At 44.5% G+C, this 14944-nt stretch overlaps 2 protein-coding genes across 2 annotated transcripts in view; one reads left to right on the forward strand and one right to left on the reverse strand.

Annotated features, from left to right (window-relative positions):
- LOC146968566 (cleavage and polyadenylation specificity factor subunit 3-like) overlaps positions 1–8108 on the reverse strand; it is a 10374-nt gene extending 2266 nt beyond the window's left edge. Inside the window, exons 1-4 of the mRNA XM_085759270.1 lie at positions 7934–8108; positions 2154–2243; positions 1859–2020; positions 80–220 (exon numbers count right to left, since the gene is read on the reverse strand). Coding sequence (XP_085615396.1) covers positions 80–220; positions 1859–2020; positions 2154–2243; positions 7934–8092 — 552 coding nt within the window. The 5' untranslated portion in view covers positions 8093–8108. The remainder of the gene's footprint in view (positions 1–79; positions 221–1858; positions 2021–2153; positions 2244–7933) is intronic.
- A 384-nt stretch (positions 8109–8492) lies between these two features.
- Positions 8493–12255, forward strand: LOC146968567 (disintegrin and metalloproteinase domain-containing protein 17-like). The gene is made up of 6 exons (XM_085759271.1): positions 8493–8643; positions 8741–8871; positions 9608–9775; positions 10088–10144; positions 11782–11976; positions 12058–12255. The coding sequence occupies exons 1-6, from the start codon at positions 8493–8495 to the stop codon at positions 12253–12255; spliced, it is 900 nt and encodes a 299-aa protein (XP_085615397.1).
- The last annotated feature ends 2689 nt before the right edge of the window (positions 12256–14944 follow it).

Genomic DNA, 14944 nt, shown 5'->3' on the forward strand with positions numbered 1-14944 from the left:
ATTGCCGATCGATCGATACTACGAGGACTGAAGAGAGTGTGACAGAGAAACGTCAGTTCATCGTCCACCGCTACATCACCGACGGCAACGCGCTGCTGCTGCTGCTGATGACATCACAGAGGGGGCGTGGCGTGAAGGCGGGGCTTAGGGCGTCGTAGAGACGGTGGACGGCCACTTCGACCATCTCCCTCAGAGAGTCGTCGTCCGCGCAGGTCACGGCCTGAGGGTCAGAGGTCAGAGGTCATCATGGTGTTATCAGCTGATTATTGAGTATTGATTTATACCCAGGGTTCCTACACATTTGAAATTTCCAAATTCCATACTTTTTCCAGACCCTAATTTCCAGACTTCTCGGTAAAAAAAATTCAAATAATTTGTGATATTTGAGTAAATAGTTGTGCATTATATAAACAAATCATGCAATTAATCATTTGTTTTCATTATTCTGAATGTGTAGGGGAGAGCGGGGTAAGTAGTGCCAATTTTTACTTAAATTGCCTTTAAAGCAAGGGGATTATAATAATGCCCCCAACTAATATTTAAGCAATATATCACTCCAGGCCGTGGTATATGCTCATTATACCACGGCTAAGGGGCGTTGTTCGGCCCGACGCGAAGCCGGCGCAAATCACGCGAGATTTGGACGGACCAGGAAGAGGAGCTTCGAGAAGCTTCCGCTACAAACAAGCTTAAAATATAGACTTATTTAATTTTTTTCGGGACAATTACGCAATTTGGGGCTTCAGCACAAGACGGACATTACATACGAGCATCATGGAGGTATTTGGATGTTTTTTTGTGTGTGTTTTTTTACGAAGAGCTCTGGTGTCCCTTTGCAACCGTTGCATTGAAATGCACTGCTACGCCGAGACCCCCTGTAACTCAGAGAAGGGACGGTGGACTCTGAAAATTCTTCCAGCCCTTAGTCCACATGAGGGTGAGTAGATAATGAGCGAAATATCATTCTAGGGTGAACTATCCCTTTAACGAACCTACTGCTATGACTATAGGGATTATGGCAATGGACCAATTTGCCAAAATGTTGAACTATCCCTTTAAGGTAAAAATCTTGCATAGTTCCTCTTTAAAGGTATAATATGTAGGAATCCCCCCATCTAGCGGTGCGGTTGCATATCTGAACGTATTCTTGATGTTGCATTCACCTGAAATCGGGCAGAGGTCAGACAGACAACAGACGCTGCATGTAACAGGATAAACAAGCGTCTATGTAAACAAGTGGTCCGCCAGCACGAGGCAAAACAATACAGCCGTGACAATATGTTGTCATGGTGATGTCGTATTGTTTACCCGACCCACGTTTTACCGGCTTTCTCTCGTCGAGTAAAATGACATCCGGTTTGCCGACGGCCGTCTGCCTGACTGCACCTGAATGCAACACCAGTGCCTCCATCCTTCCTCACACTACACAGTGGTGACAGTTTTAACAGGCCGAGCCCACAGCTCCGCTGAGTTTCCGTGGTTACCTACGGTCACGATGCAACATGGCCGCCTCGGTTCGGTGCGTCGCCCACTCATGTGTTTGTAACGACTTGTAACAACTCATTCTAAGGTACCAGAAAGCTTTCATTTGTATGCGGGTGTGATTCGACTTCAGTGAAATACGTATTTATGAAAGCAATATTAGATTTTTGCTACTAAAAAGCCAAATAAGTTACACACTGGGGCTTTAACGAGTGTGTATGGTGAATGAAAATGTTTCGGTGTGATCCATAGACAGAAACACGTCCCTTAGTTTAATCTTGTAAATAAAACTTGAAGCCTGAATTCATTTTTTCCCTCAGCTGAAGGGAAAGCGCCACTCTTAGGTCGCCGTGCGTCGTCATGGCGTCGTTGTTGCCGTGGTCTCACCGAGGATGAGCAGCAGCTCCTGCGCTCGGCCCAGAGCGAACACGGGGATCAGACATCGACCTTCTCTGTTGACGATGTCGTGGACCGTGTTGCAGAACCGAGCCTCTCGCTCCTCCCGCTTCTCGTGGATGTGAGTCCCGTAGGTCGACTCCTGACACACACACACACACACAACAAACACACACACACACACACACACACACACAAACACACACAGGTTCAATGTTAAGTGTCTGTGCTCTGTGTTTAAATAAAGTTTGAACGGTTTGAATGCTTCCACTCACGGTGATGAGGATGTCTGGTTTGACGCTGGGGATCTCCGCCGCCATCAAGTGTCTGTCCTCCTGACGGGAGAAGTCTCCTGTGTACAACAACTACACACACACACACACACACACACACACACACACACACACAGGGATGCAAACGGGTCAGGACCAAAAAAGAGAGGTATTGTCTGGCGGGGGGGGGGGGCTCACCATTAACAATATCACAGAAAAGTCAATTTCCAGTAGTTCAACCCCAACCAAGTATTGAGTGCATATAGATGGACAGTTTTCAGAAGGCCAACATTTCTATATTAAAAATGCTTTAAAAAAATAAAAAACCATTGCAATATTTCAATTTTGGAGATACTGATTTTTAGGTCTTCACTGAATGTTAGTCATAATTATTACTATTAAAATAAACTGAAGAAATAAAGACATGGGATGTTTCATTCAGTGTGTAATGGACATATAGGCCTATATAATGTGTTAGTTTCACTTTAATTGAACACATTCTACATGGCGGAGGCGACGTCTTTCCACTCAGGGCTTCCTTCACCTCTGAAACGGGGCAGAGCTCCATGGAACACCTGCCTGACACAGCAACGTAGGGAACCGTGCACGTCCGTGGAGCTGTGCGCCGCGGACGTGCACGGGGGGAAAAAACGGCGTCACCGCTTTGAGTAACGTGGGTGCATGTCGCGCGTCTACATTGGAGGTCGGCTGTTATCAGTATAATCAGAGACCATGAATGAGTTCGCCTCACGTGATTGTCACTGTCAGCCTGTTAGAAAAAACATTTTACTGACCCCAGCTGAGACGCTGAGACCCCCCCCCCCTCAAAACAAAAACTCTTCGGATCTGAACGATTCACACAAGTCACCTAATTGACCCTTCGCGTAAGCCCCGCCCCTTGGTTACTGTTGCTACGCCGGGCAAGCTTTCACTCCCAGCCATGCTCCTGGCAGTATTTGGTATCGATTTCAAAGGAAATATCAGCAAATTTCTGGATAAACTGTTCTGAGATAATAGAGAGAAGAAATCACAAAGATCATTCATAGTTTTCAGTGACGTGACTCGCGCAGGAGGATAAAACATCTGTTCAACGACACGACTGGACAATGTACAGAGCAGCAGTAAGGACCGGTAATTTTACCGTCTATCAACCCACCAAGACTTAGGTCATCTCACTGGTCATGAAACGTTGTCAAACTCTAAGTTTTTGGGCGATTGTGAACCACATACAGTTTTCGCTGCTGTTTTGTTTTCTCCCACCGCTGTATCAGTCAGTGAAAGCAGTCCCTGCCTGGAGGATCCCTCGCCTAAAAGCCCAGGTAAAAGCCCTAAAAGTACAGCTGTCATTTCGGAGGTGAACATATGGTTTTCCCCATATCTACACTTGCTCAAGTCGAAAAAAAAAGTCCGCTCATATCTGAACATCTCTATATTGCTTCTGCCGCCGCCGCCGCCGCCGTAGTAGCAGCAGCAGCAACAACATCCTTCTCTACAAACAAATGTTTTTCGTCCTAGTCTCAAAATGTGTCCACAAAAGCAAACGTAATGACTCACTGCGGAAAGCTTGCCAGGCCTATAGTTACGGTTGCTAACGTAGGATTGGACAATAGCCGTTTGTGGGAGGAGTTGGCGAAGGGTCAATTGGTCATGAAAAAAGCGAGTTTCGCTTTTCGGCGCGCTGTTTGCATCCCTGTGTGATGTTCAGGGACAGTCAGGACAGTCTGAGGACTGACAGCTCTGAGGTTGAAGTTTATATTAATGCACCATGACACTGTGGCAGGTCTCTGTACTAGGGATGTGAATCTTTGGGTGGCTCACGATTCGATTCCGACTTTTAGGGTCACGATTCGATTCAAAATCGATTTTCGATTCAACCGATTCTTGATTTTCTTTTTGCGATTTTTAGTTTGCTTTATTAACACCAGACCATGTGAAAACGTTGAATGATGATGATGTCTACAGACTATTATATCAGAAGCCATATTTCCCCCCAAAAAATGCACATCACATGTTTCAGATTTATTCAGCAGCAATATATTCGAACCATTTTAAAGTAAACTGCTACATGAAGCTGATTTTATAGGCTACTCTCTTTTCAAAAGCCTGGACTGAAGGATGTGAATATTTGGGTGTCTCTTCGATTCAAAATCAGTTCTCATGCACATGCACATGGACATGTAGCCTATCTGTAACAAAGGCTGCTAAAAAAAAAAAAAAAAAAAGAGACGGCACTCTGCTCTCAGGCCAGCTCACCTGCAGCCTGTCTGCAGCGCCACAGAGGAGCTGTCAGAGCTGCTGCTGCTGCTGCTGGTCCTCTCTCTTCAGCCTGCTGTTTGGCTGCACTTTGTATGAGTTTAAAAAAGTGAAGATCTAACGTCACCTGAGCACCGATCAGCTGATCCAGAGCGCAGTGGATGTGGCTGCTCACACCGTGTCCTAACTGGATGCGACGCGAACGAGCGTCCGACAATCGCGTCACATCTGACGCTCTCTGTCCACACTGAATCCGTGCGTCTGTTGTCATGGAAGCACATCAGCTGTGCGCTCGCCCGCTCGACAGACTGGAGACGTAACTACCCGGTTAAAAGATGGGTGAATTGTGCCTTTTAAACAGAAAACAAGTTTCTTGAAATATAGAGCCAACAGCAAGTTGTCTCTATAGTGTAGGAACACGAGTTGTAAAAAACATAATGCAGGGTTTTCTGTAACATTATAAGACGGCGCACCGCCCCCCGCCCAAGATGAATGAAGAGGCTATTAAAAAAAAAAAAAAGTCCGCTAGTCTCCTTGAAGCGGCTGTTATGTGTCTCTCTCTGGCGGTGTCAGCTGATGTGCACATCTGCAGCAACCCAAACAAATGCACATGTTACTGTTGACTGGCTCTATTCCAGCCACATGATTGGTTCGACGCGGTGGAAATCTCATTATCATTGGTTATTTGTATTGTCTGCCAAAACATGGATGAATGAAACCTATCGACCACGTCTCATATTTCTATTGAGGAAAAGTTATTTCACAATTTATAGACACAACACCGACAAGCACTGAGAGCCGCATGTTGCAGTGACGTTATATAGGCTATAAAAAAAAAAAATCCGCAAATAATAAGCCGACGAAAAGGTGCAACTTGCCACTTAACTTCTTGTCGATGTATTATTTGCGGGGGCTTTCGGGGGATCTGCTGACGGTGGAGGATCTGGGACTGATTCACTGTGGACCACCACCAGTCTGATCAGGTCCATCACAGCACAGCAGCTGCAGCACTGCCCCGCTGTCACATTACTCTCGCGTATCAGCTCAATCTGTTTACATTAAACCGACATCAGGAGAATAATGAGAATTATGATTAAAAATATATTTGTTTCGAATTTTGGCCCCTGGATCATGATTTTTCGCATTCTTGGTTAAAAAAAAAAAATCCTCTAAAAAAAAAGACAGTTGGGATGCATAATGTGTCTCATAACAGTATACTGTGCGTCACGCTAGGGGTCGGTGGTGTTTTATTCTAGGGGTCGGTGGCGGCTGTGAGACAGCAGCGGCTCCACGGTGAGGGGGGGGGGGGGGGGGCAGCTTCTGCTCACCTGACTCTGTGCAGCTTCTTCATTAAATCCAAACAGTCCGACACAGCGACGCACTGCTCCTTTGACTCTAAAGTCTCTGTAGCTCATCAGCCCGGAACTCGCCGACATGGATCAGAAGCGACGGCGGCGTTTGGCCTCAGTGTCTCGGACTTCCAGAGCAGCTACAGAGCAGCGTTGTGACCTCAACCATGGTCGATGAGAGCAGAAATGTTGTTGTAGGCCTGTGCATATTCTCATTTGTCCAGGTCATAGTATTTCAAAGGAGGTTAAATCGAAAGCAACTGGACTTCTACTGAGTCTCCAGACCAGTTAGTTGGACCAGTCCCAGCCTGGTCAGATGCTACATGAACTGATGAAGCCTCTTGGATGAGAGGTGAAACGTCTTCCTAGACAAATAACTAAGTCCAGTTGAACCTGCTTTGAAAAAAAAAAAAAAGTTGTTGGCGGGCTCGTGAATTTTTTTTTGACACGAGTCAAAAAGAGCGTCAAATCGCGTATCTCGCGTTTGGTCGCGCGTCACAACTCGAGCGAAAAAAAAGCGTTCCTTCGTCTATTTCAAACACGATGAAATAGACGAAGACGCGAAGGTCCCGTCGCCCAAAACAAATCGCGTGTATTGCGTCGCAAAAAAAAAAAGTCGCGTCTACCGCGTCGCGCGCCTAATCGCGTCTCGCGCCTAATCGCGTCTTTGCGTCACGGCCTTTTACACCGCGGACGTAACGAATAAACGGTGACGGTGTGAACGAACAACATAGAACAGGACCAGACGTGGCGTTGTTTCCTCTTTTCACCGACAGCTCCACTCTCCCTTACTTACACTAACTACTGTTATTGTTGAGGCCAGAGAATTGTGGGATTTGTAGTTTTTGACCAATCGCAGGTTGTGCTCTTTCTTTTTGTGATTTTCCTGGTTCACACATGTATTTTTTTTTAGGGGCAAATGCGAGTGAAATGCTCGTCCATGGTGGGCATAAGAACATTTAAGACCTGTCTAAAATTATTTAAGACTTGAACACAATAATTCAACAAATTTAAGACATTTTAAGGCCTAAAATTTAGATTTTCAAATTTTAGACTTTTTAAGACCCCGTGGATACCCTGTTATTTCATATAAAAGTTTAAGTGCATGCATATTTTATGATGCTGTGTATTTCAGGTGTAGGTTAATATACACACACCTCAGGAGGCCTGTTGACTGGTTAAAACAAGGTAATCAGTAGATGGGAATTAACTTCAGATTTAGTCACGGATCACCTTCAAACTCTCCTTGTCATGATATTTGAATTAATTATACATCAACACCAGCATATATAGGATTAACACAACATACAAATGAATAAAATGATCTAAAAGTATACATTTGTTTATTATTAATTGGATTATTCAACAAAATGTTAAAATTATAAAACCATCCTTCAACTTAAAGCCCGAGGCGACGTCTTTAAACAGTTTATTTTGCTCATCAAATGAAGAGAAATTGACTCTGGAGCCTGAAGTCTGTGATTATTGATTAGGATTTTCAATCAATCACTTTTTAATCAAAACACAGCTGCGTTTTAATCTTCACTGTTTCTGCTCCAACTAAGATAAATAAATCATAATAACATCTGTTCTTTGTCGCAGCAGAGAGAGTGAATCACTGCGATTCATATGTTTATAATTTACATAATGTGATATTATGTGATAATGAAGTTTAGGTGAAGAGGTGCATTCTGGGAAATATTTTTTGTGAGTTGATGAAATTACTTATCAATATGCGCTTCCATTTAGACATGATGACGATAAAATGCAGGACAACACGGTGTTAAAAACAGTTTCTTTTTTTAAAAGGATTTGTATTTCCATGCTTTTATTTTGAAGGGATGCTGCATGTTTTAGAAGCCTTACTTCTGATTTCCTGTTTGTCAGACTCAGTTTATTGATCTGGTCACATCGATTATTGATTGAAATGTTTAATTTTTCTAATTTATTTACTTTACTGTACATACTTTCTTTTCTTTGTCTTGTTTATTTGATGTTTGTTTATTTTATTTCATGCTCTTATATCTTATGTTTTGTATTTATTTATATTTACAAGTTTACTATTTGCCTTATTGGTTTGTACATCGATTTATTTGCAAAATAAAGTAAAAAAGCAATAAACAAAACACCAACAGAGGGTTGAACAGCTGAGTCATGTGAGTGGCGGTGAGCGTCCGTTACCTTGACGCCGGCGATCTCGATCATGAACATGGCGGCGCCCAGCACGTGTCCGGCGTGGTAACACCAGAACTTGATGCCGGCCACTTCCTTCACCTCGTGGAAGTTGATGGTCTCGATCTTCTCCATGCTGTCCTCCAGGTCCGTCTCCGTGTAGAGCATGTCGTCTGCCGAGATGTTACTGTCACACACACACACACACACACACACACACACACACACACACACACACACACACACACACACACACACACACAGCATCAACACACAGCTCCGTCACAGCTCCACCTGAGCGACAGGCAGCATCACTCCCTCTCTCTTTGTCAGCTGTAAAGTGACTGAGTGTGAGAGTCTGTGAGGGTCCAGATACTATAAACATGAATGGAACAGCACCTACCCCCTTTCATGTTACCTTGACAACAACATGTTGACTGATAATTTACAGTTTACTTTCAGAAGCACAAGGTGTGTGAGGGACAGACTCACAACAACAAATGCTCTTGGATCAGATCTGATCAAATCATCTAACAATAACCAAAAAACTACACGTGTGTGTGTTGTTATGTGTGTTGTGACAGGAAACAGCAGCGAGTGTCCTCCTCCTGAAAACGCTCCCGATAAGACGGCGTGTCTGGACAGCGGCGAGTGTCTGGACGGGGAGTGCGTTCCTTTCTGTCAGGCCGTCCTGAAGCTGCAGCCCTGCGCCTGCAACGGTAACGACCACACCGGCGTGAGACCAAGGTGGTGGTGGTGATGATGATGATGATGCATCCGTCTCAGTCTTGTATCTGTTCCCTCTCGTCTCTATAGAAACCAACGCGTCGTGCAGAGTCTGCTGCCGGAGCACCAGCAGCATCTGCGCCCCCCACCAGGACAAGACGGGCAACTTCCTGTTCCTGCGTAAAGGGAAACCCTGCACCGTGGGCTTCTGTGACGGAGCGGTGAGTGGAAACACACACACACACACACACACACACACACACACACACACACACACACACACACACAGCAGCAGCTTTAAAACACATTGAAGACAAACTTCTAGCTCAACTACTATGAGTGTGAAAACTATTTATTTGGAACTGAGTTTAGGTGTAATCACAAAGAAATGGCTTAAACCATCTGTTGATGAATGGTATGACATCACACTCATTCCAAATTTGAAGACATCTGAAAGCATTGGAAAGGTATATTTCCCTGAAAAGCCCCTCTTTTGTTTAAGTTTTTGGTTAATTATTTATTTCCTTGTGTTATTATAATAGAAAACACCCCATGGACCCCCCCCCCCCCCAAAAAAAAAAAACACATTAAAGACAAGCGGGATGTGAGTGTGTGTAGGTGGGTTTACATGGAGACTTTTTCCTCTTTCTGATTGAATCCTTTCTGAATGAGTCTTTCAGGTCAACTGTTTACATGATTTTATTTTATTGTTTTATACTTTTGATCGATTTAAGAAAAGGTTTATTCTGCCTCTGTGAAACCGAATGAAACTTGATTTGGTTTGGGCTTGTTTGTTGTGATTGAGCTGTTTATATGGAGCATTTTCATTCAGTTTGGACTCTAAACCGAATCTAATCTGAATATTTGGCTCCATGTAAACACAGCTTGTGTGTGTATGTGTGTAAACACAGCTTGTGTGTGTGTGTGTGTGTGTGTGTGTGTGTGTGTCTCCTGCAGGGGAAGTGCATGAAGCAGGTGCAGGACGTGGTGGAGCGTCTGTGGGACTTCATCGACAAACTGGACATCAACACGTTTGGGAAGTTTCTGGCCGACAACATCGTGGGGTCGGTGGTGGCGTTCTCTCTGCTCTTCTGGGTTCCTATCAGCATCCTGGTCCACTGTGTGGTGAGTCGCTCCGTTCTGTCTCTGTCAGGAACTAAACTACACACTGTCAGTCACACTGTCTGACTGACGCGTTACAGAGACGTATTACCACTGTATTTTCATGAGTATTAAGGGATTAAGGTGCTACAGACAGAATCTGAAGATGATAAAGTCTTTCCTGTCTTTAGTCTGTATAGGTCAGGTGGACAGTCATTTAAATATATATTTTATAAGATGTGCAGAGATTAGTTTAGTTTACTCTTGTCTTTTGTCTTTTCTTCTGTGAACAACCTCCTTCAGGATTAATAAAGTTTCTTTATCTTCTTCTCTCAGGACAAGAAGCTGGATAAACAATACGAGCAAACCACAAAGTCTCTGTTCTTCCCCAGTGTGAGTATCTGATTGTGTGTATTTTAGGGATGTCACAATTACTTGTTATTCACAATTAATGCAATGAAATTGCAGCGAAAGGAGGAAAATACTGCATGTCTGATATGAATCATCACCTGCAGGATACCCACCTGGCTTTGTAGCCAAAGTAAAAGAAATTACACAGTAAATGGGTTAAATTACGTTAATGTCAATTGATCTAACGTAACACTGAATTGGTAGGAATTGAAATGTCATTCGTAAGAAAAATTATTTAAAAAAACTTCCTGTCCTCTGAAGGATTTAATATTTTGTTTATATAATTAGAATGCAATTATATTTTCACTGTATTTGGTTCCTGAACATTCAGACTCATTAAGATGGTGAGACCTGATGTGGATGAAGAGGGAACAAAGGAGCGGTGGCTTTTGTAAAGTGAATATATATATATTTTTTTTAAGTATATTTTTTGGGCTTTTATTGCCTTTAATTGATAGTGCAGTCGAGAGAGAGACAGGAAATGGGGAGGCAGAGAGTGGGGGAATGACACGGAGGAAAGGGCCGTCCGACGCGGGACTCGGGACAGGACTGAGCCTCAACATGGGGCGGCAGCTCTACCCAGTGAGCTAAATGCCGCCCCATATTTTGGGGGTTTTAAGATGAATTTAGACACTTGAACACATCACAGTTCCCTCTGAGATCTGACTGAGAGAGGAGGTCGACATGTTGACGTCAGTTGAACATTAAAAAATCTAAAAGTCTTCTCCTTTAAAGAGGAACTATGCAGCATTTGTCCCTTAATTAACCAGCTCCAGAGTCCTAGTGCTGGTTAAATCAATGACTTGTAACTAGTTCCAGGGAGGCGTGTTGCTGCGTCCTTGTTTATGACAGATAAGACTACACAAATACACACACATGGTAACATGGTAGATGATAAATAACCTTATCCACCGCTCCATGGATTGATTTCTCACCGGCTTCGTTGTTGAAAACAAACGCACATGGAGGAGAGGAGGGTTAGAGACAAAGAGAGTTCATCTTTAAAGTCCCCCTCCCACGACCCTTTTTGGTCATTTTAAAACCAGCTCATTAGCAATGCAGCTCTGGAGGGTGGGCGGAGACTGCGCTGCTCTGCACCAGCCCAGCCACCTCCTCGCACCCCATCCCCCCCCCCCACCCGCTCGCTGACAGCTGGACATTGTACAATTACAGATTCAGCGCGTTTAGCGTAAAACTCCACACTGGGAATCGACCCCAGACTGGAACACAGTCCTTGCTCACGGTGCAAGCTGCTCTACCAGGTGAGCTATACCTGTTACACCTTGACAGCTCCACCGAGCTGCCAAGCCTTTCACCTCTGGGCCAGATGCAGAGCGGGGCGGGAGCTTGTAGCACTAGTGCCCTCCCCTGGAGCTGTGACACGTCAGCTCCAGTCTCCCTGAAACTGCCAGTTTGCGTCTGCCATTGGTTCACAGCAGTTTGAAGGCAGAAAAACTCTGAAATGCAATTTTGCACTTCCTTTTCTGCTGATATGTGCTCTAACACAAGAAAAATGCCACAGGAACATGTGAAAAGCACGAAAAACACGATTTTCATGGGAGGGGGTCTTTAACCATCAAACTCGGACTGACTGACTCTGACTCTGTTCATTTTCCCAGAATGCCGAGCTCCTGAGCAGCCTGGAGTCCGCGTCCGTCCGGATCTTCAAGCCTCCGACCTTCCCGACCACCAACCTGCGCTTCCAGCCGTCCGGTCCGCAGCAGACCAGCACGCCGCCGGTCTCCGGCTTCGGCTTCGGCCCCGGTCCAGACTCCTGCTGTCATCTTCCTCACCATCCTCCTCCTCCTCCTGCGGTGGCGGCCCCTCCTCCCCCTCCTCCCCCTCCTCCCCCTCCTCCTCCTCCTCTGGACTCCCCCCGCATGGCCACCATCCAGGAGGACCCGAGCTTCGACTCCCACCTGGACGAGGAGGCGCTGCAGGAGGCGTTCGGCCGCCCGGCGCAGCGCTCGGAGCAGCGGCGGCGCTCCTTCGAGGACCTGACGGAGACGAGCGCGGTGAGTCGCAGCGAGAAGGCGCTGATGTTCCGGCTGCAGAGGCAACACCAGATCGACACCAAGGAGACGCAGTGCTGAGGGACGGGACGGGACGGGACGGACGGGACGGACGGTGCCCGGTTTGTCCCGCTCACGTCCTCCTCCTGTGCTGGTTTCACAAACTTTTACGACTTTTTTTTTATTTTCTTAAAGCGGCTCCGTCCTGAAGCCGCCGCACTGACGCTTTGTTGCTGCAGCAGATCTCAGTCTGGTCACATCGAGACACATTCAATCAGAAAAACGTTTTTATTGAATTTAAAGGACAATTCCAGGCGAATTCAACTCGGGGGTGTATTTTCATATCATTTTAGGTCTAAAAGAATGAATCTGAAGATTTTCAGTTTAATTGCTCCTGTTTTGCGGTAGCTGCGTCTGTCCGCGCATCGCCACGGCGCCAATGAATGGGAGTGGATGTAAGTTCCGCTGTTTAGGCTGTTTCCAGCCCTCAAAGCCGCAGTTTTTTTCCACAGACAGCGTCAGATGGAGACTCAAACATGCACCGAGAAGTTTATTTACTTCAAGCAAGCCGACATGTTTGTAAAACTAGATCCAATTCAAAGTCTCCCGGAGTCTCGCGCGAGACCCAGTTGCTGTGTGCGGTGTGTTCAGGTGCAGTGGGAAAAGCTACCGTTTGTGTCATAAACACAGGAATATCAACTCTTTACTTGCTTCAAGTAAAAAAAACTTCTGGGCGCATGTTTGAGTAGCCACCTGACGCTGTCTGTGGAAAAAAATGTACACTTCAAGCAAGTAAAGAGTTGATATTCCTGTGTTTATGACACAAGCGGTAGCTCCTACTGCGCCTGAATACACCAGCACTGCAACTTGGGTCTCGCGCGAGACTCCGGGAGACTTTGAATTAGATCGACTTTTACAAACATGTCGGCTTGCTTGAAGTAAATAAACTTCTCGGTGCATGTTTGAGTAGCCATCTGACGCTGTCTGTGGAAAAAAAATGCGGCTTTGAGGGCTGGAAACAGCCTAAACAGCGGAACTTACATCCACTCCCATTCATTGCTGCCGTGGCGATGCGGGGACAGACACAACTACCGCAAAACAGGAGCAATTAAACTGAAAATCTTCAGATTCCTTCTTTTAGACCTAAAATGATATGAAAATACACCCCTGAGTTGAATTCGCCTGGAATTGTCCTTTAATTACAATCAGAGTTCAACCGATTATCGACCGATATTTCCCTTTTTTTTTTTGATAATCGATATCGGCCGTTTTTTTTCACCGATAACCAATAAAATAAATGTATTTTTAAACGCATAAACGCACTCCTTTGGCTCTAACGAAGCCGTCTCTCTTGGCTGTTTAACAATGTCCCAAAGGTTTTCACAGTGAACAAAACAGAAACAAACTGTTGACTGTATTCAGTCTGATCCCTGGTGTGTTATTTTTAAATTCTGACACCAAAGTTTTCATTTTTACTGCAAATGAATATCGGTTAAATATCGGTTTCCTTGATTACTAATAATCGGTATCAGTATCGACCCTGATAAAACCATATCAGTTGATCCCTAATTATAATAAGAAAAAGAAAAAGAAACAAAACGTCTCCTTCCAGTCGTCGTCCTGTGTGGTCAGACCGTGGTTTCAAATCGCTGCTCCGTCCGTCCTCTCCGCGTCTCTTTAACGTCCTTTAGTGACTCGAACTAACATATTGTCCTGTTGAAGCTGTGGCAGCGAGGGGCCGCTGCTGGGTATCGAACCTTCTCCAGGTATCAAACCGTCGTTGGTGCTGATTGAACGGTGCTCAGATCAGATGTTGCTTCCACAATCAAACTGTGTTTAACTGTGGTGATCGATCATCTGTTCAATACTTTTATTCGTCCAATAAAATGTCGCTAAAGCTCCGATTGGTCCCCGCCAGCCACCGTACAAACTCAGACCAACTCGTCTTCTGATGACACACTACACGATACGACCAGCAACTGTACGCTCCTACGTCCGTTTTTAGTTCTTGAACGTCCCACCAAAGATTTTTTTTGCTCCTGAATGTTACACGTTTATTTCTGTTACATAAAGTCGTCGTTCACTTTTATAGCTGAAGCCCGGCTCTCGTTTTAGTTCCCTAAAGGCCAAATGTAACGCTTGTTGTAGCTCAGTCATCAGTCAAACTGTTGCTGAGTTGAACTTAATGTTTTAAAAAGGTTCAACTTCAATATGACAATCGTTTATGTGCACGAGTTTCTGTCTAATGAGAGAAAAACATTTATTTCTAACTGACGCTATTGAGACAAAGTGTTTGTCACCAGCATTTTATAGAAACAGCATCAACACAACATGTTGTAATAATGGATAATGTTGTTAAAAGCTTTAGAAATATTATATATTTTATCACAACAGCACAAAAAATGCCAAAGATCTGACGTTGTCAACTTCTAATTTGTGGTTATTTGATGTTTTTTTTTTGTCTTTACATCAGAATCAATTGGTTTTTTTTTACTGTGTGATAGACTAATTGATTAATTAATAGTCAAAATGATTATTAGTTGCAGCTTCAAAAGGTCAAAGTGCACTGAGAGTCAATGACACGTGCAGCTGCCAGATAAAAAAACAGTAAAAGTCAAAAACACAGAGGTCAAAGTTTTATTTTTAAGGCTCAAAATGTTTTTATATTCTATAAATGATATTAATAAAGTACAAATAGGGTTAAAATAGGTTTGGAGAGTTTAAAGGGTTAAAAAGTGTTTCTGTTTTAAGACTCAGTGGGAATCGAACC

The sequence above is a fragment of the Trachurus japonicus genome, chromosome 18 (genome assembly GCF_045865225.1).
Source record: "Trachurus japonicus isolate A0001 chromosome 18, Traja_1.0".
In the NCBI taxonomy this organism is placed as follows: domain Eukaryota; kingdom Metazoa; phylum Chordata; class Actinopteri; order Carangiformes; family Carangidae; genus Trachurus; species Trachurus japonicus.